The sequence below is a fragment of the Camarhynchus parvulus genome, chromosome 19 (genome assembly GCF_901933205.1).
Source record: "Camarhynchus parvulus chromosome 19, STF_HiC, whole genome shotgun sequence".
Lineage (NCBI taxonomy): Eukaryota > Metazoa > Chordata > Aves > Passeriformes > Thraupidae > Camarhynchus > Camarhynchus parvulus.
In genome coordinates this window covers 9,134,545-9,156,903 of record NC_044589.1, presented here as the reverse complement: position 1 = coordinate 9,156,903, position 22,359 = coordinate 9,134,545, and the positions used below count along the sequence as shown (strand labels likewise).

At 43.3% G+C, this 22,359-nt stretch overlaps 1 protein-coding gene across 7 annotated transcripts in view; it reads left to right on the top strand.

Moving 5' to 3' along the window:
• The window catches only part of BCAS3 (BCAS3 microtubule associated cell migration factor), a 293,628-nt gene that overhangs the window by 107,810 nt on the left and 163,459 nt on the right, over positions 1-22,359 (top strand). For all 7 annotated transcript variants that reach the window (XM_030962763.1, XM_030962761.1, XM_030962765.1 and 4 more), the window contains exons 20-22: positions 9,873-9,973; positions 12,307-12,503; positions 14,064-14,161. In XM_030962763.1, coding sequence (XP_030818623.1) covers positions 9,873-9,973; positions 12,307-12,503; positions 14,064-14,161 — 396 coding nt within the window. The remainder of the gene's footprint in view (positions 1-9,872; positions 9,974-12,306; positions 12,504-14,063; positions 14,162-22,359) is intronic.

Here is a 22,359-nt window from a genome sequence, read left to right as displayed (position 1 = left end):
TTTTTTTTGGTAGATTCCTGCCTTGTTTCACTTGTATCCCACAGAGTGAATGGATGGGGCTCATTTTGTGTATTTTATTAACATTTTATTAACAGCTCAAGTACTGTTCCACAGTACAGTATACAATGTGTACAAATCCATATTTCAAATGGTTTAGTACTGAAAACTTTTTAAACAAAGAAGATTGAGCAATAGCTAAATTCCAGCAAATGAATCAACTTAAAGGGGTTTTGCATATTTGATTGAATGATCCCTTGTTTCCTTTGTGTGACTTCTGTACCTTTCATGTGTTTTTTGCATGTTTGAATTGACGCAGCCAGTGTTCATGGCACATAATGGAATTGCCATGGAAATAGGTAACTTTGCATCACCAGAAAGTCTGACGTCCTCATTTCATATTTATTTCCTTTCTTTCTTATCTCTCCACTTTGAATTCATTTTTCCATTGCACAGTAGATGCAATATCTGAAACATGGCCAATTAAAGAACCTGTGTTATTTGAATTATTAGACTTTTAACTCAGATTTTAATTCCCATATTAGGAATTCTTTAAGCTGGATGTGAAATGGAAAAAATAGTAGAATAATAACCACTAAGGACAGCAGAGTATCTAGAGGACATAATGCAAATGGCAATAACAGTGAAATTTGTGTCTGATTGTATTTGAACTTTTGTCTTCTGGATTTATTCAGGCTGAAGCTCCTCAGTGAAGTCCCTGACAATGGAGTCCAAGCATCTTTCCCACAAAAGCCACCTGTTAAAGAGCTGCTAAGCCCAGCTCAGGCTCTGCTTACCTGGGCTGGCTTTAGCTGCAGCCTGGCTTTGCTGTGCTCTAATTGCCAGCAAATGGCTCAGCCGGGGCTGAGGGGGGCTGGTCCATCTGTCTGCCACGTCAGTGGGAGAGGAGCCGTGGCGCCGTTTCAGGGTCACTATTTGTGGCTGTCTCTGGAGGTAGAATGCAGCAGTTTCTCTCCCTTTCTGTATAGCATTTCTGCCGATTGTTTGGCTCCATTAAGTGTGCAGGGGAAATAAAAGCCTGAATGACCAAGTCACAAGGGGGTATGGATAGACCCTTTCTTTGTCCACACTCAGAACATTGCATTAGGTCTCATTATCCATTTATAATAAGTGACCTTTGCCCCCTGGGTCATTGAAAAAGCCTCAGTGTGCTTTTTAGCACAGAGTACCTCTGTCAGCAGCCAGGCAGAACAATGAGATGTCTGGCAGGCTGCTCGGAGGGCTGCACGGCCAGGTTTTCATAAATAAGAGGTTTGATGCCAAAACACAGGGCCAAAACCTTCCTTAGTCTTTGAAAAATACAAACCAGGCCGGTGACTTCTTGTGCTAAACAGAGAATATTCAAAAAATCCTGCTTTAAGTTATCAACACATGGTTCAGCTTTTAATATTTCTAAAGAATCTGAAAGTTTTATTTGCAGCTAGAAAGGAAGGAACAAGGAACCATTGTTTGAAGAAATGTTTTGTACAACAAGTGTCCAAGACCTTTATCCCAAGGGTATTTGTAAGTGGATCAGCACAGCTGTTTCCTTGCTTTGAGGTCATCTGTGACATCTGCTGCAGAAACCTGCATCAGTGTGTGCAGCTCGTGTCTACCTGAGCACGTTAGCACAGCTCGGGCTGCTGCACAGGTGAGAAAGTGCAAGTGAGGGATTTACAGCTTTTTGTAAGTTCATGGCTTGAAAGTGAACTTGCACATTCAATTCCACAACCTGCTGGCCTGCTGGAAGTGTCAGGATCCTGCTCCAAACTCTGCAGTGGGTCAGAGAGAGTGTCACCAGTCCTGAGAGCTCTTCTGACAGAGCAGATTCCCATGAGTCCATCCCACAAACTCCTGGATTAATGACAGTCCTCAGGTTTTCAGTGCTGGCTTTTAGGTAGCAGATATTTCTCTAGACTCCTCACATTTAATACACAATATTCTGCCTTGTGTCTCTAATATTCCCTCTTTATTCACCTGTGTCCTGAGCAGCTTCCACATCTAACCACAACAGAAGGAAATCTAAGTCACATTTTATTCTTCCTGGATGTTTTTGCATAACATATATAACATAAATAGCTTCATGTGGTGTAGTTAAAGTGTCCTGGCAGTGGGAGGAAAGTTGTACCAGGCACTGCTCGTGTGCACAGGAGGGTTTTGGTGTCCACAGGAACTTGCAGTGTTAGAGCTTTCTCCACAGAATTGCCAAGTTTTGTCATTAATTACTCTTTAAATCCTGCCTTCTTCCTGCTGTTTGCTACTTAGGAATTAAGGTGCTTTGGGTTATATAAACTCTTGAGGATGCTGTTAAGATGTCCATGACAATATCCTGGTTGTGTTCAGGTTTCTTTCAAATGAATTCTTTCCTCTCTTTCACCAGGCCCTGAAGTTTTGCATATTTGCCTGACTTGTCCCTTGTTTCCTTTGTGTGACTTCTGTACCTTTCACATGTTTTTTGCATGTTTGAATTGACACAATCAGTGTTCATGGCACATAATGGAATTACCATGGAAACAGATAATCACCAGAAAGTCTGACATCCTCATTTCATCCTCATCTTTCCATTCTGAATTCGCTTTTCTATTGCACAGTAGTTGCAATAGCTGAAATGTGGCCAATTAACACATTAATGAATAAACCCCCTCAAACTGACCAAAAACTGCCCCAAAAAGGTATTGAATAGATTGAGATCTGCTTTCTCTCCTCTGGCTCTGCAAAGGGCACCTTCACATTCCAGGCAAGAGTTTTGGCTCATCAGGACCAATTTCATGGACAGGGCCTACAGTTGTCAGAATGGGCCAGTGACAAGAATTAATATATTAACTGGTGTGCAGTACTCTGACAAATTGCTTACTAAATACATCAAAATTGATTGGGCATTCTGTGTTTAAATTGACAAATGACTGCATTAGGGGAAGGAGGGAAATCCATTAATTACAGCTGCCCTCAACCATAGGAAATGTAATCGTATAAATATAGATTTTGTTAAAACAAAAGTCTGTGCTTTACTCCCGTGTTGCTGGTAAGTGTACTTGCACCTCTTTGCTATTAAACCTGCAATAGGAGGTTTTGAAGACAGATCTTTGCAATTGGCTTTTAAATAATCAAAGAGCATTTCTGTTGTGTTAAAAGGAAAGATGCAGTGTTTCTGCATCCCATTCTGACCGCTTCTGGAAATTGTTTCTCTCTCAGAAAAATGGACCTGTAGCTGAGGCTTCTGCTGTCTCATTAATTGTTTATTCTTAATGCAATGTAATTTGTATTCCAAGATGGGAACATACAAACCAGCACTCTGTATTCTCCTTCCTTGTCCCTGTACTGCTCTCCAAGTCATACTTGCAGGGCTGTTACATTTTTCTGAGTAAGAATTTGCACTTGAGTAAGATACAATCAGTTTTATAGGCTTCGTTAAGGGATTCTTGAAAAGATTAAGGCCTGTATTTATAGCTGCCTTTGACTTTTGGCTGTTAGAACAGATTTTCATTTCTGGACCAACTGTTGCACATATCTTGTGTTTCACTGAAAATGGCTTTCATTACAAGTCCAATTTAGTAACTGTCCATTGTCTTCAAAGGGAAGGGGTGAGCCTTTCCCTGCTGTTTGTTTGGGTTAAATGATAACACCATTTATACAGATAATCTCTGTAGCTCTGACATCATGTTTGCACTTCCTGCTCCCTCTAATGAAAGCTGTTCACCCTGGGCAAGACTTCTGTCTCCAAGCAGCATCGTGGTTCTTTATGACCCCTTTTATGTTCCTTTCATACATTCCATTGACAGAAATGAAAATTACATCCACAGAGCTAGTGAGTATTGTGGAAAATCTAGGGGTAGAATGGAGAGTGTATTAAATAGCTGTGAATATGTGCTGTGAACACAGACACTGGGAAAACCAAGCTGTGATGCCTGGAATGACAGCCAAGGAGTGCCACAGGAGGAATCTGGACATTCTGGTCCTCCAGCCCTCCTCAGTGCCCAGCAGAATGAGGTGCTGCTCTGCTCATAGCTGAATGAGCTGGGCTGATAATCCCATTTTGTGCTGTACCTCTTCTTTCTCCTTGCATTGAGGGTTTTGCATCTTTAACCGTGGATTTGGGGTGGAGGAATGCAGGTGCTGGTACATCCCTTTCCATGTATGTAACTAGAGAGTTGTGTAGCATTTCTGGGAGGCCGGAGCTGCTCTTGCTCTGGGTATGTTCAGTGTCTGTCACAACAAGCTGGGTTTCAGACAGTAAAACTGATCAAAAGCAGAGCCTGTGCAGTAACAACAATTACTCTGCTGTGTGGTTATGAGGTGTTCAAAGCCTCTTTCTGCTCTGGCTCTGTGGCAGGCCCATGCTCAAGCAGAAACTTGGGGCAATTTCAGCTGCTGCATTCCTGCATCTCTGCTGGGCTTTACTGGTTCTGCACTTGGCCAGTTGACCATAGCCCATTTCTGGAGCCCATCCCTATCCAAACCCAGCTCTGACCTTGCCCTGAAGTGGGGGGAGTTTCACCTGAGTTCACCTGAGCTGCTGTGGAGAGGAGCTGGAATGAGCCATGGGATGTGGGTGAACATTTCCACCTCCCTCATTTTCCTGTGCTGGTCGTGTGAATGGTGCCCAAACCCCTGCCCTTCAGCTGTGCCCAGTGCCACAGGTGAGGGCCTTGCCACCAGGTTGTGTCACTTGAGTGTTCCAGGCTTAAAACTGCAAAATCAGAGTGCCAGATAATCCATTTTCTGGATTCCCACTTTGCCATTTTATTCTTTCTACCCGATGTTGCCTCAAGTCAGTTAATAATTTTCATGAAATTCTACTTCATTATAGTACTACTGTATTATATGTATGTATATATATATATATATAATTTCTAAAAAAACCCCTATGGTTACAATATTCCTGGAGAAAACTGATTCCAAGGAGGCATTTCTCATAGAGAATGTGTTTGGGGTTTCCTGGAAAGAGTCACAAATGGTGAAAATGGAATTTTCAAGTTTGCTTCTCACACTTGGAGGCGTGACAGATTGCAGGTTAATCTGCCTCCCCTTCCTCTTCCAGAAAGGGTGTTTCTAATGAAATTGAGTTCATGGTGTTTTTTTTAGGGAAAACTACGTTTCCCTAAAGCTGTAGCCTGCACTTTCTGCTCCCTACAAGAACCAGGACTGAGTGTTAAAGGAAGCAAATTTAGTTTCTGGCAGAGCACTGTAGGTAAATCATTGAGTGGGCAGTAGAGTAACTCACGATACATTCTTGTGAAATATCTGTGAAATAATAGAGATGACAATGAGCTCTGCAAGGTGCCTTGGCTGCTGGGGATGTGCCTGTTGAGGCTGTGCTGCAGGGACAGCCCTGGGTCTGTGTGTGCCTTCCTCAGCTCAGCTCAGCCCCAGCTCAGCCGCTCCGATGGGCGCGTTACGAACCCAGCGCTGCAAACAGCGCCAGCACAGCCCCTCAAACACTTTCAGATGTGTACAAACAACAGTAATGAACAAGGGCACATGCTGAAATGGTTCTTTCCTCCTCCTGCATGGTCATCTGGAAGTCCTTAGAGCAGGGTCCGTGAGCACGCAGGGTCAGTTTTCAAAGCGGCGTGCGGGGATTTCGCCGCGCGCCTCCCATTGCCGTTAATGGGAGTCAAACGGGTAAATCCCCACGCTCCGCTTTGAAAATTTACTACTAAGCCTCTTGACTTCTCACTACATACTTTGATTGTAACAGTAATCCATGGTTAACATAATTTTCCCGACAATAATGTCAAACATACTTTTGAAGTCGGTGAATTATAGAAATAGTTACCTCTTCCATAATTCTTTAAAGATGGCCATCAGATGGATTTCACCGTGGCTTCGTGCAGTTGAAATTATTCTTTAACTCAGAAAAGAATATGTTTGTTCTGTTGTGGTGCCGAACTGATCGTCTGCTCACAGTCTGAGTGTTGAGCAGCTTTAAGGTTCTCCATCCTGTGAATAATATCAGGTTCTAGCTCTGCACAGATTTAGAAGTGCATTGTGCTAGGCTGGCCTCCTAAGGGAACTTTGGAGATGGAAGCTGAAATTAGGCACAGGGAATTTTTTTCCTTGGGGAAAAAATTCCAGGCTGTTGCCTTTCAGACCAGTGTGAATAAGGAGCAAGTAAAGCAGTCAAAAAAAAAAGTTTAGAAGAATTAATCTCCCAATTACAGATCTACCTGTGTCTTTATTGAAGTGCTGATACAGAGAGTGGATGGTCCATAAAGCACCAAATAAACTGTGGACAGTGCACAAATAATGAATGAATCCAGCCATAATCAATTGTTGGTGTGGAATAACTGTCAGTCTGGCTAAACTCCTGCTTTATAGCCCTTTTTTAGTTTAATTTTATGATATTTATGCATATGAGAATCTCAGAAAGTCCTAACAGGAAAAAAATGAGCAGGGAGTAGTTTTGGGTAAAAGAGGATATTTTAATCTGCGTGCCATGCTCCTGTGGGAGTTTACAAGCTGAAAACTGCATTAAAACCAGAACTTTGTTCAGTAACGTGCAGCCACAAGAAAAATTACATGGAGCATATCTCCAGCCTACAAACAGTTTATTGTTAACATGGCTGTGAGTGTTCTGCCCAAAATGAAATCCTGGCCTTTGCTTTGTTGTCACACTTGAGCAGAGGTAGAGCCAGAGGCACAGAGCACCAGCTCTGACACAAACCCACAGAGCACGTGCTGGATGTGAGCTACAGAAGTGTGGGACACCAAAACCACCCCTGACAGAGCTGAGATCACATCAGTCACAGGGAAAAAAGGTGAATGTGGTGAATCTGGGGTGGTTCCATGGAGATCTGAACCAGAACCATCACATTCTGCTGGTGATGCTCTGGAACAAAGGCATGAAGGAAATAATTCGGATTGTGGAGCTGAATTTTCCAGCACAAGGACCCTGAAGTTTGTTGACAATTTTGTTGTTACCTCAAGTCTTTAATCACCTAAATGTAACTGAGGAACCAGAGAAAAAGCATTAAAATCAAGTGTTAGGGTGGAGTTCTTATGAAAGTAAGGGATATATAATTTTTATCCTGTGTATCTGTTCACCACAGACATCACTGAAGAGTGGAGGGATTAGTAAAGAGCACATTGACCTGTTCCTACTGCATTTTAGAAACTCATTTGACATAATTAACATTAATTGTATTAAGTTATAATTATGGAAATGGAAAAGACAAGCTCTCTGTGTGTCTGCAGGCATGTGCACGGCAGGCAGCACCAAACAAACAGGCTTTGTGGTGCTCAAATGCCTTTGTTTGCTCTTAATTTGGACAAACGTGCAGCCCTTAGAGAAGAGCACGTTGGGAATTTCATATATAACTCTCAATTAAATTGAATTGTGCAAAGCTTATTTCTATAAATGAGAAAATTAAAACCTTTTGGTTCAAGAAATACACAAAACTAAGTAAAACTAATGATTTATTGTTCCCAAATTAAAGCCATAAGTGCACATACTACAATTGAACTGTAGTGGTTCTTTGTTCCAACACTTTTATGCTGCTGAAAGATGATAATTTATAGCCCTTGAAGGAAGAGTTGTCTTAGCTTTAGGTATTTCTTGTATAATTAGCCCATCCAGGAACAAACCCACTGTGTGTTAATTCCAGTATTCCTCCAATGTGTATTTATCTAGGTCTTGCTCACGTGGCAGCAATGTCAATGCAAATTATTTGAGATTAATACAAACTGTTTGTTTTCTTTACTTGTCAGTAAATATCAAGGAGAAGTTTTTAAACAATGAGTGGTGGGGTTTCATACTTATTCATGGGACTGTGTGAATCAGGTCTGGAATTGCAGAGGAATATCAGCTCTGCTGTATTTCAGCCTTTGCTTTGGCTTGTGTTGACACTTGTGTCTCACAGTCCCTTCTGTGCAGTTCTCCTGGCACTAACAATTAGCACACAAATAACTTCATTTGCAATGTGCTTTTTCCAGATACAATCTTCCTTCAATATCATGGTAACATCAATTCTGTCAGTGCAGAGAAGGGAGCCTTGAAGGAGGACAGAGACTAAAGGTGCCATTATTACTTTTGAGCAGCTCAAAGATCCTTTTTGCCCCTTGCTAAATATTGATGGCAAAACCCTGATTTTTGCTGTAGGTATCAGTCCAGTTTTTCAGAAGTGTCCTTGAATTTTGAATTGATTTTATAAGCAAACTGTAGGAACTCATGTCCTGTCATACTGTACAGACAGAAGTTGTGTGTTTGAATTCTCACCTTAGATTTTTAGTAAGCACTTATTTTTTTGTACTTTTTCACTTTATATTTGTGCATTTTTAGGTTAAACGAACTCAGTTGCAGTCTGATGTTTGATGTGTTTGTTCCAGGTGTAGATGTGAGAACAGAAAAAGTTAAAATTTAGCATAGCTCAGACACAAGGCATTGAATTGATTATTTTAGGAAGGTACAAACCACCTGCAATTGCAGTAAAATTGTGCAGCCAAGGCTTTCTTGCTCCTGCTTTGTGTCTGCACCATTTGTGACTTTTCCCAATGAAAGAGAAATTACAGGAGAACCAGTAAAAAGCATTTGCTACAAAACTTTGCAAGAACTGGAATTTTATTATTTGTTATCCTGCATGGTTGGGAAATTCTTCAGAAATTTAAAATACTCTGTGTTGCAGCATCACAATAACCTCACTGATGGGTGAGAATCTCTTGTAATTTCCAGTGTGAATTCAGATTTTCAAGGAATTAAGCTGGAAGATGAAAGATTACTCCTGAGCTCAGATTCCTGGAAATGTCCTTCCAGGGTTAAATCAATCTCATCTTGGAGCTTGATACTGATGTGAGAGGTGTGTGCCCAGAAAAGGGGGAAAAGGGGCTTTGCATGTTTACACCGTGTTTGTACCTACAATTCCAAGGGCATTTTTAGCTTGGAAAGATTGCCCATATGAACATGTGCAACAAGCAGCACAGGGATGGCAGATCTCCAGCCAGGATCACTTGTCTGATAAGGTCACTTCTCCCAGCTCACTGCACATTCCCACTGGGAATGGTGGGAGTGGGGATCCCCCATCCCAACCAGCCCCTCCAAACTGCTTCTGTGATAGGTGTGGCACAGAAGTGCTGCTTTATTAAACAGCCAAATGAATGACTGAGGGCTGACCTCAGCTGAGCCTTTATCACTGCTGCCCTGCTGGTGAACTCCCAGGCAGAGCTTTTTCCAAGGAATTCAGCATTTCATCACTCCTGGGTGGAAAGAGTTAATGCTGCTCTCGGAAGCTGCGTGGAAACACAAGACCTGTGACTCCTCAGGGAAAGGCTTCCAGGGCAGCACCAAAACGAATCATTTGTTCAGCTTTTCTGTTGTTTTTTCAAATTTCTTTCTCACTGTAAAGCCATCTTGAATCTGCAGTAAAATGTAAAAGTATTCCCCAAGGGAGAAATACAGCGAGCAGACAGGGGGGATGCTGCTCCCTGGGCTGTGGTTTGCAGCTTCCCTAATCTTGACAGCTCTGGTAGTTACCCCTGGGATAGAAAGAACAAAAAAAAAAAATTCAGATCAGTCCATAAAGTTCCTGTTGCTTTGAAAGCAAAACCATCTGCTGGAGCCATGAAGTTTGTTAGGGAGTTCTGTAACAGGAAAGCCTGCAGTTGATCAGCTGTGCTCTCTGAAACAGGCAGCAGGATTCAGGGAGCCAGGAGATGTGGGGAGCATGAGGGCAGCAGCAAAATGGGTCAAAATAATGGGTTTGTTCTTTGGTTTCAAGTACAAACTTCAAGGAAGAGAAGTGCGTGCTGTGATTCCATATTCATTGTACTGTGAATCCTCAGGAAAACATACATTGCTGTGCCATTAACTTACTTTAAAAGCTTTTTTTTTAATAAAGCATTTAGCAGTAAGTCTGATTTTGTGTTTTGTGGGTTTTTTCCAGTGGTGCCTCCAGGGAGCCCTGGGCCCATCACCCGGCACGAGTCCTACGACAGCCTGGCCTCCGACCACAGCGGGCAGGAGGATGAGGAGTGGCTGTCCCAGGTAGGCTCTGGGGGCTTCCAGCTCAGCAGAACAGCAGTGGGAGCCTCTGGAAGCAAAATTCCCAACTTTCCTCCAAGTGGGAAGTAACCTTGCAGCAGCCAGGGTGTTGCTGTGTGTGGAACTGAGTCCGCTGTGGGGGTGGGTATGGATCTGATGGTGCCAAGGCAGACAGAGCCCCAGCATTCCTGACACACTCACATCCCTGGGAAGCCCAGCAGGAAGTGGGAAGTTTCAGCTGGCAATAACAAGTGACCTGCCTCCCTTTGTCTCCTGGCATGGTCCTTTTAGGGCAGGGATGAAGGAAGTTGGCAGAATGGTGGTGCCTTTTGGGTGGTGACCTTCCTTTGACCATAAAAATGGGCAGTAGCTGGTTTACTTCCTTCCTTCCCTGGTTATCATTTCCTACTGAGAATTCCTGTGACTTCTGGCCAGATATAAATATTCTATTGCTTTAAAACCTATCATGCTTGGTGGAGGATTTTTATATCTTTAGGTCTAATCTTTGTCTTGTTATCCAATCTTGCTTTGTCTCAGTCAATGAAGCTTCTCTGTAAGAACTCAGTAAATACTTGACCATTTGGCTCAGAACCTCAGTGTAAGAATGTAGGTCATGAATAATACACTGAGAATTAGTTCCTGTTAGAAATGAAAGGTTAGAGTTAAATAAATAAATAAAATTTGCAAATGCTCTGGATTTGCCAAAGCAATTACGAGGTACCTGATCCATGGAATTCACCCTGACAAATTAGGTGGGTTTCCTCTGGTTTAAGAACAATGTTGTTATGGGAGTGATGCATTAAATGTGTTGCTGGGTGTATGGCATAAATATGAAATATTTATGGATGGGATTTGCTTCTCCCACTGGTGAATAAATCATACACAGCTTTTTCCTGAAATGAGAGGTTAGGTTTCCACATGGACCTGTCCAGGAGGAGCATTCATTGGGGAATCCAGTCATGTGAATTCATTTACCTGAGGTTTCAGATGTGGCTGCACATTGAGGTGTCTCATTTGTTTGTGCTGTGTCTGATTTCTCAGAGCACAAAGATGATGAAACTTCTCAATCAGGGCAGTCAACAGGAATTTTGTCTCCGAGCTCACTGGGAGCCGATTTCACCTGTAGTTTCCCATCTCTCCAGGACTGTTTGGAGATATTTCCTTATTTTGCTGTTCTGGTCAGACCTCAGGAAAAAAGAGATTATGGTAAACCTACATTATGGCTGTTTGTTTATTACTAATTCTTGGAAGATACAAGATGTCAACAGAACTTAGACTGCTTCAACTTCACCACATCCATCCCTCCAGAAGAGTAAATAAATTTATAAAAGGAAATAAAAATCCCAAGTGATGTCACAGAACAGGGATAATTCTGAGAATGCTCCTGGAATGTTTAATTCCTGCTGAGAGCAGGAGTGATGAGAGCCCTTGGAGCACAGCAACGCTGGCTCTCCCCGAGCCAGCCACTTCAGATTAAGCCTAAAGTGCAAGGATGTTTTTCAAAATTAAAGTGTTGTTATCAACAGCAACAGCAAGCAGTGAAAAAACACCGCCCTTCACTTCAACTTTTCAATTAGAACAGTGGGTAATGTGTGCTGTCAGTGGGAAGTAGATACAATATGTTTGTCCTGCACACAACAGGAGAGTGAATAGGAACATCTGGCCATAGCCTCAGTAAAATTGCAAAGGCATCTGTTTACCTCTCGGCTCTGTGACACTGATGGTTTCAAGCTTAAAATACACAGATTACTTTATCTGTGGCCTAATTTACGCTGCTACATAAAAGCTACTTGCCTCAGAAAGGGCTGCAGCCAAGCTGAGTTAGGCTGAGCTAAATGCAAAGATGGAAATGGAGCTGCCTGGGCTGTGGTTGTTGTCTGACATGAGCAGAGAACTGACATCAGCCAGGGTTTCAAATTGCTCCTTGAAGATGGAGAATCACTACTAGTGTACATTTGTGTACCTATACAAAAATCTGTTTTCATCAATTCCCTGCTAATTTGCATTTCTGCTGTCTCATGTGGTTGTTTCTAATTAATGGCCAATCCCAGTCCAGCTGTCTCAGACTCTCTGGTCAGTCACACGATTTTATTATCATTCTTTTCTTTGCCTTTCCTTGCTAGCCTTCTGATGAAATCCTTTATTCTATTTGTTTAGTATAAAAATATCATTTTAATATAATTTACATTATAAAATAATAAATCGGCCTTCTGAAGCATGGAGTCAGCTTCTCGTCTCTTCCCTCGTCCTGGGACCCCTGTGAACACCACCACAGAACCCCTGATTACCTGGAGCTGCAGCTCTGTGTTAATCCCTGCCCATATCCCCTCCCGCAGGTGGAAATTGTGACTCACACGGGGCCTCACCGACGCCTGTGGATGGGCCCTCAGTTCCAGTTCAAAACCATCCACCCCTCGGGCCAAACCACCGTCATCTCCTCCAGCTCCTCCGTGCTGCAGTCCCACGGGCCCAGCGACACCCCCCAGCCTCTCCTGGACTTTGACACTGATGATCTCGATCTCAACAGCCTCAGGTAACAATAAAACCAATTCCAAGCTGTCTGACATTTGCTGTGTGTAGGATGTGTCACAGTTTTTATCAGGCTTGTCCAGAGGAAAGTCTTGGAAGAGCGCGTGATGCACCAGTGAGAAAAATCCATCCAGGCCGAGCAGCTCAGATTCCTTTTGCTGTCCCTTCTTGGGCACATGGCAGGCAAAGACAGCACAAAGTCTGCTGGCCTTGCTCAGTGTCCTCTTGCCTTTCACAGTTTCTGCATTGCTTAATAAATTCATTTTCTCAGATGTGAGTGGGAGCTTTGTGCCATGAATTTAGACAGCGGTCAGTGTGTTGGAACAGTAAGTGAACTCCTGGAATGTTTTCCTCCTCCCTGTTTTTATTTTTTCCCACTCCTTTTTTTCTTTCCTTGTAATTCTTTTTCATGTATTTAATTCATCTGGTTTTGGCCATTAGCTGATTTGGAAATGGGGACAGGGGGTGGGCTTAGGGAAGGGAAGGAAGGAGAGTGAAGGTAACTGTGGGTTTACATTTACTGGGGATTTGTAGAAAAGATTTATGCTCCAAGTGTTTGTGTCCTGCCCAGTAACTCCAGATTTAACAAGTTTCCATGCTCCTGACTCTGCATGTGATTTGAAGTCCAAAGTTCTGTGGTAGGGACTTGGATTGTTTGGGACTGCATCTGAAACTCTTAGGAGTAAAGCAAGAGAGATGGATCATATGACTTGTCCCACGAAAAGTGGGCAGATTGTCCTTGGACTGGAAATCCATGGGTTTGAAATGTGTGAATTCTCCTTGTGTGTAATTACTGCCACAAGTAAGGATGTAGCTGTCGATTTTTTTTTAAAATATAAATATGAATGCACATGCCAAAAGAAAGCAGAAATAAAAAGAAATAATACAGATCTATGTTACAAAAGGAATCAACTATTACAAATGGGTCTTTAAAATTCTGCCATTGAGGAGGGCAATGGAGGCTTTTTAACCAAGTTTGGGTAGGGTGAGCTTTTTCTTTTTTTCCTTTGAGACTTCCTGAGAGCTCCCATCTGAGCCATTCTTTGGGAATACCCACTTTGATTCTCTGGACAGATTACCCCAATCTCAGCTGCGCCAATCAAGGGAAACCAGAACTTTCCAACGGCTTTTAAGCCATTTCACAATGAGATTGCTGCTTGTCCCAGGTGATTCTCGTTTGGGTGGGATTGCGGCCAGGTGGTGGCCGCGAATCGTTTGCCCAGGGAGGCGTGGAGTCACCACTCCTGGACCTGTTCGAAGTAGGACTGGAGGTGGCATTCAGTGCTGTGGTTTAGCTGGTGAGGAGGTGGCAGGTCATGGGTTGGATTTGATGACCTTCAGGGTGTTCTCCAGCCTGGCTCACTGTGATTTGTGTGGACTCAGTGCCATGGTTTAGTGGATGAGGAGGTGTTGGGTTGTAGGTTGGACTGGATGATGTTCAGGGTGCTCTCCAGCCTGGCTCACTCAGTGCCGTGGATGAGGAGGTGGCAGGCCATGGGTTGGACTGGGTGATGTTCAGGGTGCTCTCCAGCCTGGCTCACTGTGATGTGTGTGTGCTCCCCAGGATCCAGCCGGTGCGCTCGGAGCCCGTCAGCATGCCGGGGTCCCCGCGGCCCGCGGCCGACCGCCGCGGCGTCTCCACGGTCATCGATGCTACTTCAGGTAGGGACACCCTCATTTTCTGCTCCATATCATCAACCTGCTCTTTGGTTTTGGCTGGTAATATGTGTACTAATTGTTGCCATCAAAGTTGTCCTGATATTCTGCACCACAGGGTAAGTGCTGTCTCATACAAATACTCAATCCTGCCGTAATGATGACTTTTATATCCCCCTCCTCTTACCACTCAAATGTGAAGTTACAGCATTGTGGTAAGGTCTGGACACGTATTTATGTAAAGTTTAACATGAGCTATAGAATGCTAAAAATTGCCTAAACTAAAAAGCAGAACATTTACAAATACTAACACTGAAATGCTTTTATTAATGAATGCCTAAAGCATAGAATATTACAATTCCATCTCGTTTATAGAGTAGCTTTCATTGAAATGTAATCATAAATGTAATTGATTTCTGTGAGCAGTTGGGACAACAGGGGAGTTTATCTATGTTTGTGTAATAGGCACATTTTCACTGCTCTGCTCTGAAAAGAGTGTGTAGATTTAATACTACAGTGGTTGTGTTAATATCAACAGAGTAATAGATGTACTATAAAGCTCTCTGTTCCCCTCAGTGCTGGGGAATAGCCTGTCTAAAGAAACAAGGGCAGCAGCAGAGCTTTATGTTCCACTGCAGCTGTGCAGTGTCTGAGGGTCCACACAGCAGGATTTTGTCAAATAAAATCTCTCACAAGTAGAATTATTAAACACACAGCATTAGTCAAACAGTCAAGTCGGAGAGGATTTTAATCTTCAGTGATTTGAAAATCCCTGGAGACTCCTGATTGGATTGAGGTTAAACTGTAAAAAGAGACTGTAACACATACAGAAAGGGGTTTCTGAAGGTTGGTTTAAAGAGAGTTAAAATAAAAGCTCCTGTTTCAGACTCTGTTTGCTGTTTGAAATAAATGCTGAGTCCAAGATTCTTCATTGTTTGCCAAATGAATTTATTTGGGTATTACAGGATATTTCATATATGTGTTTATAACAGAGTTCAATAGCAACCACATTTACTTTGGATATTGAGAATTGTCCTTTTAAATTCCATTTCAAATATTTAAAAGTTGTTAAATTAATTCCTGTTGAGCTTAGACAAACATCTGGTGTTGGTTATTGAAGGGGAATTTTGTTTGTTTTACTACATGGCAAAGTAATTTTGAAAATAATTGTTTGATACAGGAGAAAATATTAATGCATCAGTTATGAGGTTTGGGTTTTTTTTTTTGCGTAGTTCATCTATGCTTATTGCTCCTAAAAGGTTCCAAGTTGGAATCACAGGAGAGCTTCAGGCTGTATTTGTGACACTTGAGATTCAGAGTGATTAATGGCAGAGCTGTGCCTCACTATCAGCTGATACAGAGAGAGATATCAGCTTTATCAGGGTGGGGATTTTTCCCTCCTGTGTAGGAGCAGTGCCTTCACCTGTAACAGGGATGTGCAGTAATTCTGAAATGTGATCATTCTGTAACTGCAGCACCTCCTAAAGCTGTGCTCCTCCATCCACAGCAGAAACAATGGACACACAGGGCTGTGCCTCCTCCGTGCTGAACAGCTTCTCCTCAGGTGTGGATGGGGCTTTAATATGAACTGACTCATGTGAATGTGATGAAGCCTCATTTGTAATGCCTTTAACATGTGTGTCTATATTAAAATTGCCAAAATCCATTGTATACATTGTTAGGACACTGAAAATATATTTACTGTGCAGCAGTGACTCAGTTTGGTTATAACACTTCATAAGTTTCTTGTAAACAATACATGGCTTTTGTCAGGGACATGCTGATGGCAGAATTTTATTTACTTCATCCAGACAGGTTGGGTTGGAATTGATTTTTGATTCAGGGGTTTTAGCATCTCTTTGCAGCTTTTGTATTGCCTGATCCTCACTCTTTCCCATGCAGAACTTAGGGGTTCAGAGCCTACATTGTGTGATGGTTTAGGGGTGTGAATTGTTACAGAGTAAAGGAGACACAAGGCAAATAGATACACTGGTTTTGAGGTTTCAAACTGTATTTGTAACAGGGCCCAGCAAAGGAATGAAGAGTATTCAATGCTTATTTTCTTCTCCTCCCACCTCTGAGATGTACAGAAAACACCATTAATCTCAGCTGTGGATGGGAAGGGTTTGGTTTTAACACCACTCATGTACAGCATTGACTTTCTGTGTTCCAGTCCACCACTTTGAGTATTCTCATTTCCTGCTCTTCCCACGTTACTGATGTTCTTTATGGAAAAGACATTTTTAGGTTTGAAGGATTTTTAAGTAGGTCATAAATTTCTCCTCCCTGAGCTGAACCAGGAAGTGATTGTTGAGCTCTGGCCCTGCACTGGGGCCTGTTGCACTTTATGAAGATGTTATCTGGAGCTTTGATTGCCTGTTGCTTGGAGATGCAACCGTGTGGCGCCTCTGCTTATCTGACTCATCACTTCTCCTTCCTATCAAAAGACTCCAAGTACGTGTTTATCATCTCCATTATCCTTCTGCCATCCCCAATAGCTTCCTTCCCTCTCCCCCTTTGGTGACAATTCTGTTGTTGCATTTATTAAGCAGTTTGTGTGCTTTTATTTTTTTTTAAGCGTGGTTTTTTCCTCATGTGTCTGTGAAACTGTGGTGTGCTAAGGACAATCTCATAGGATCACTTGGAAAAGTCTTCATTTAAAAAGTGCAAAACTCTAATGCTGTTAATCAATAATGAAAATTTACAGTGGCATTCTCAAGGTGGGTGGCTGAATCTGTAAATGTTACTTGGATATGTTTTTAAAATGTATATTACAGTTTGGTTCTCTCAACTCAAAATTCTCCTAAGACTCTTCTCTGGTTTATTTTTTTCAAGAAAAGTTTGCAAAAATTCAGTCACCTAAAGCAACTGGACACTTGTCCCTCAATGCACATATTTGAGTCATATGCATCACAGAGAATATGCCCTGAAGGATGAAATGCACTGTAATTCCAGATGCTGCTCCAGATTGGCAGTTGGAAATGTTAAAAGGGGACAACAGTGAGCTTAAATCTCTGTAAAGTAGGAAGCCTTTGGTGATAATGCAGCAGCAGAACCTCTGCACAGGCAGGAGCTGCTCACTGTGTGCAGCAGGCAGAGGGTGTCTGTCTGTCTGTCCCTCCTCCCCACAGGTGCGCTCAGGCTCTGGGCTTGGCTTTGGGTTAAGCCTTAGTGAGTCAGGTTCTGTTTATGAGCCCAGAAATGAAAAAGGAACCTTAAAGAGTCCTCCTGTGTGCAGGTGATGCTGCAGCTGAAGGTCAGATCTTTACACACCCACACCAACCAGAAACCTCTCTGAATTTTCATTCTGTGACCTTTGGAGGAATGACATACATCATATGTGTCACATATCTGAAAAAACAAACCTGCTGGGGCTCTCTGAATAATGAGTGATGCAGAAATGAGGGGTGTGGGCAGGTTAGGATATCTGTACAGTCAGCTCCGAGCTTCCAGAGCTGGAAAAGCTCCAGGGAAAGGATTTTGCAGCAGTTGCTGGTCAGGGAGTTTGCCCACACAGCTGCACTGAGTGTTTGCCTTCAGCTGCACCCAGGTGTGGGCTCAGGTCCTCAGGTGTGCTCAGTGACTCAGTCCTGCTCATTAAAGAGAAGTGGCTGCATCTGTGTGTCTGTCTATGGAAGGCCTTGTTTGTTCCCTCACACAAAGAGCTTTTGGACACTTACCCATCAGCCAAGTAATGATTTGGTTGCATTGCTAGTGCAGGATGAGGACACTGACAGAGGAATTGTCTAATCGCTTTCTTTGCATCAACCTCTTCCTTTCCTGCTGGGAGGAGGTCACAGAATAGAATCATAAATCTATTTCTTTCTTGCCTAGAATAAATGGAGAAATTGAGTGGGAAGGATTTCAGTGAATGGCATTATTTAATGAATAAAATTAATTTGTAGAAGTAAAAGATCCTGAGGATTCTTTTCTTCATTAATTGTGTGTGGGGTGCGGGGAACTTTAATGTTCTCATCTGAAACCTGGTGAGTGCTGTGCTGCAGGGGGATGCACACATCATTTTTTAATGAAGATTGTTTATTACTGATGTATGAAACACTGACAATACTCAGCTCTCTTCTGGTTACTTCAATCAATGCCCACTTAAAACCAGCTTGTAATTTAGTACTTCCCTCTCTTCTGTGTGTGACTGGCTGGTCATGGACAGAGAGTTCTGCCTGCAGAGGGTTTATGAACAGAAGAATTGACTGGGGCTTTGTGGGGGAGGGAGTTGTCCTTTTATTGTTCATCACCACACCTGTGAGGCAGAGACCACGGGACAAATTTTTACTGTCCAGCAATGCTCTCACTTGGAGTTTAATAAACACTTCTGCTGTCACACCTTAAACCATCTGAGCTCCTTTCTGTTGTATGCACAATCAAATATTTATTCCCAAACGCTGTAGAGCACAAAGTGCTGCCTGGGAGCAATGCAGCTCAGTTATTCAGGTAGTAAAGATGTGTGAATGCAGCTGGCAGATGAAGTCACCAGCATTGTGAATTCCCAGGCTGTCCCTGCTGCCACAGGCAATAAATGCCAGGCTGAGGCAGGGCTGGGCTCCCCTTGCAGGAGCTCGGGTGTCAGGGCTGCTGAGCTCCCTGCCATGAAATGGATCCGGGTGCAGTCCTTGACCTGAACCTGTAATTACCTGCCTGGGATAAAGGTGGTTTGTTGTGGCAGATAGAGATTGCACTCCGGGCTGCACAGGATAATGCTGAGCTTTGAAGGCAAGGAAGGGGTTTGGCCCCTGGGCCGTTCTTCACAGTAATTGAGAGGTTTTAATAATGGGCAGAGAACAAGCTGCTCTTAGGGGGCATCACCTGTTCAGTAACACAGAAAAACCAACCCAGCACTGCTTGGTTTGTAGTTACTCATCCTGTCAGCCTGAATTTACATGACTTTAAGTTATGTTTCTTTCCTGGAATAACTTCTGTGCTGATCCTGTTAATGTATCTATTTAAAATGCTTATTATGTTACCTATTTGCATAACATTTTGTGCATTATTCCCTGACTGGTGACAGCATGTGGGATATCTCAGGTATCTTTGTTTCCTCACATGTGCTCCTGCTCTCTCCATCCAGCTCATCTGCCTTGCTAAGTGTGTGTGTGCATGAGCTGCATAATGCAAAATCCTGGTACTTAGAATGTTTTCAACTTGATTTATTTCATCTAATTTGAGAAAATGTTATCTGATGATTTTTGAAGAGAGCCTTAAGACAGAACTGACTCCACCAGGCTGCAAGATGCCAGTGCAGTGTTCATGATTACATCTGCAAACAGCCATGCCCTATAGACTGGGGAGATGTGAGGAGAAATTGAAATGACCTGACACTACTGATGGGGCACTTGCTGCTGGATCACTGCCTGGACTGGGAAAAGACTCAGCTGCAGGGATCCATGGAGCAGCATTAATGTCTTCAAACACTGGTGGGTGTTTTCTGGAGGCAGGAGAAGTACACTGGAGAGGACAGGCATGGGAGCAGTGAGTGAAAGGCAGCAGAATCATTAGACGCTGATTTAATTTTCCACCCTGTGATGATTGTGGGTGGTTTAGTCAGTTCTGGAGGTGGCAGCTCACTCCCCACAGCACAGTGTGGTGATGTGGGGCAGCTTTGCTCTGCAAGGGACAGAGGAGACTCCTCATCCCAGTGTGCCTGTGGTACAGCTGAGCAGTCTGATAGTGATTGAAGCAGTTTATCTCTTCTGAGATGGTTGCAGTTCAAACCAAACCTGTATCAGCTTCAAAACCACTGATTTCAGTGGTGGGAATGAAAATCAAAACTCAGCAATTTCTAGGCCCTGCTGTGTTGGGTGGAATTTGGCTTTAAGCGGTTGAGGTTCCTGGAGGTGCTGCTCTCCTTGTTCACCTGTCACAGGTGATTTTTGGCCCAGCAGTTCCTGTGTTGGTGTCCCAGCTCCCTGAGGGACCTGTGACCTCCCCAGCATGGTACCAAAGCCAGGGGAGTGAGGTTTTCCTTCCCCAGGAAGATAAGTTGCAGTGGGGCCCCCGGGGCCCTGATAATGGTCCCTGGCACGGTGCTGCTGCTCCCAGACAGTTGTTCCTGTGTCACACAACCTGCCTGACGTGTGTTCAGGGCTCCATTAGTGCAGCCCCTGCAGTGTCTCACTGCTCAAGTGTGAGCCTCCACCTTCCAGTTGGGGAAGGCACCTTCAGTTCGCATCAGCTGAAAAATTGCACTGGGCTAGAGCATGGTGTGAGCACAGAAATGCCATGGGTTTATTTAGGGGGGAAAAATAATCTTGTTATCCTGGGTGTTTTGTGCTAGGTAACAAAAACTCATCCTTAATATGAGATTCTGATGTGCCCCTAATCAATTATCTTTGATTAGCAGCTGTTAATGCTGTGTGTAGGTAGCTTTAAAGCTCTGAAGAAGTGGGAAGTGTTGATTCTAATTATATCTGACACCACAATCTTCTGTGGAGCAACACATGAGCTGAGATTCCCGACGGGCTCCTGTAGGATACAATATTTATTATAGCTGGAGATCTAAGAGCTCCCAGCTACTGTTAAACTTACAAGAGATCCAGAAACCTCAGTGTCTGTACTTGTGTTTTGAGAGATTGCACAGAAATAACACACCACTGGTATTTGCAGGCAGCGTGTGCATTGACATTTCTGCTCTTTTCCTCCACTGCTTAAAGGAAGCATTTTGCAAATCTTTATATTTTTATAAGCTTGTAACGTATTCTAAGCTCATCTATTAATCTAGACTGCTTGAAATGGCATTAAAATGGATGTGCAAATTAAAAGAGTATTTGGATCTTGGAGGGAGTATTGTTTCAAGGAAAGGTTTATTTGTAATCAGTTTATAATAGAGACATTTTTATTTAGTCATTTCATTAATTAGGCTTTATCTTTCAAAGTATTTGCTCACCATTTCCCATGTTTGCTTTGAAAACCATCTAAATAGGCTTCATTATTCCTTGTTGCCACTTTGGCCTGCAGTCTCTGTTGGATGTTAATGGTTTCAGCCATCAGGATTCTGGTTCTGATCCTCTTGCGATCCTCCAGCTTGTCCTGCCCTCTATTCAGGAGGTGTTCCAGAACATCAGCCCTTGTCCTCAGGGCTCTGCAGACCCTTCCTTTTGTCTTTCAGCTTCCTCCTGCTGTAATTTTTAATGTAATAGCAGCATAAGCACTTATTTTCACCACTGTTAATCCAAAAGGAGCAGGTTTTAGCAGTTGTCCATTAGAGTGTGATAAGGATGAGTGAGCAGAAGTGTGGATTTGGGGATATGACACATAAAACTGAGCTGTTTGGCATGATAAATTAGCCAGGCATTTCATCTACTCCAAGGTGCAGTTTAATACCTTGAGGGTGTTCCAGTCACAGCCTCCTCACCCTGGCTACTCACTGGAGTAAAGATGTTCTCTGCTGGGAATAAATATTTATATTTAAGTTGAAATACAGCCTGTTGGTGCTCACTTGTGTATATATTTTATTGCCTTGGTGACGTAAGGGGTAAAGAAACAGATGGAAAATATTTTGTTTTCCTTAATTATCCCCCACTGTGGGATAGCCATTGGCTTGGAGCTGTGGCTCCTCCCCTGCCTTGGACTCCATCCCTGGCATCACCCCAGTCAGATTTTAATAGTTCTTTATCTGCTGCTTGCATTGCTTTTAACTTTCACTTTTTATTACAACCCAGGCTAAATTGGGTGCTGGTTACTGCTCCAGCTCTGGCTGGAGAGCTCTGAAAAGCCAAAGCTGGTGCCAGCAAGTGGCTGCTGCAGAGAGCAGGGAAAGGAGCCCCTGATTGTCACCATCCTCCTCCTCAGCTGCTCTGGGGTGCAAGGAGAGTCCTGGAGGTGCCAACCTCCAGCTCTGGGGCTTTTATTCTTGCTTGGAGCAGCCCACCTGGGATGTCCTCCTTCCAAAGGGAGGAGTCTGAGTCTCTTGTCTCATGTGAAGCCCAGCACTCCCTGACCTGAACCTGGTGCTGCTCCCCTTGTGGAGGTGAGAACAAGCAGGGCACACTCAGCAAGGACAGAAAACAGGTTTGGGGTTATTGGCACCATTGTTCTGGGATCTCTCCAGGTGAGAGGTGCTCCCTGAGCCCTGGTGACCCGAGGCTCTGCTCCGTGCAGGCCTGGAAAATGGAGCAGGGGAAAAGCAAAAGGTGCTGCTATGAACAACATATGGTTTCTGCTGGAGTTTGGCCACAGATTTAAGGCCTCAG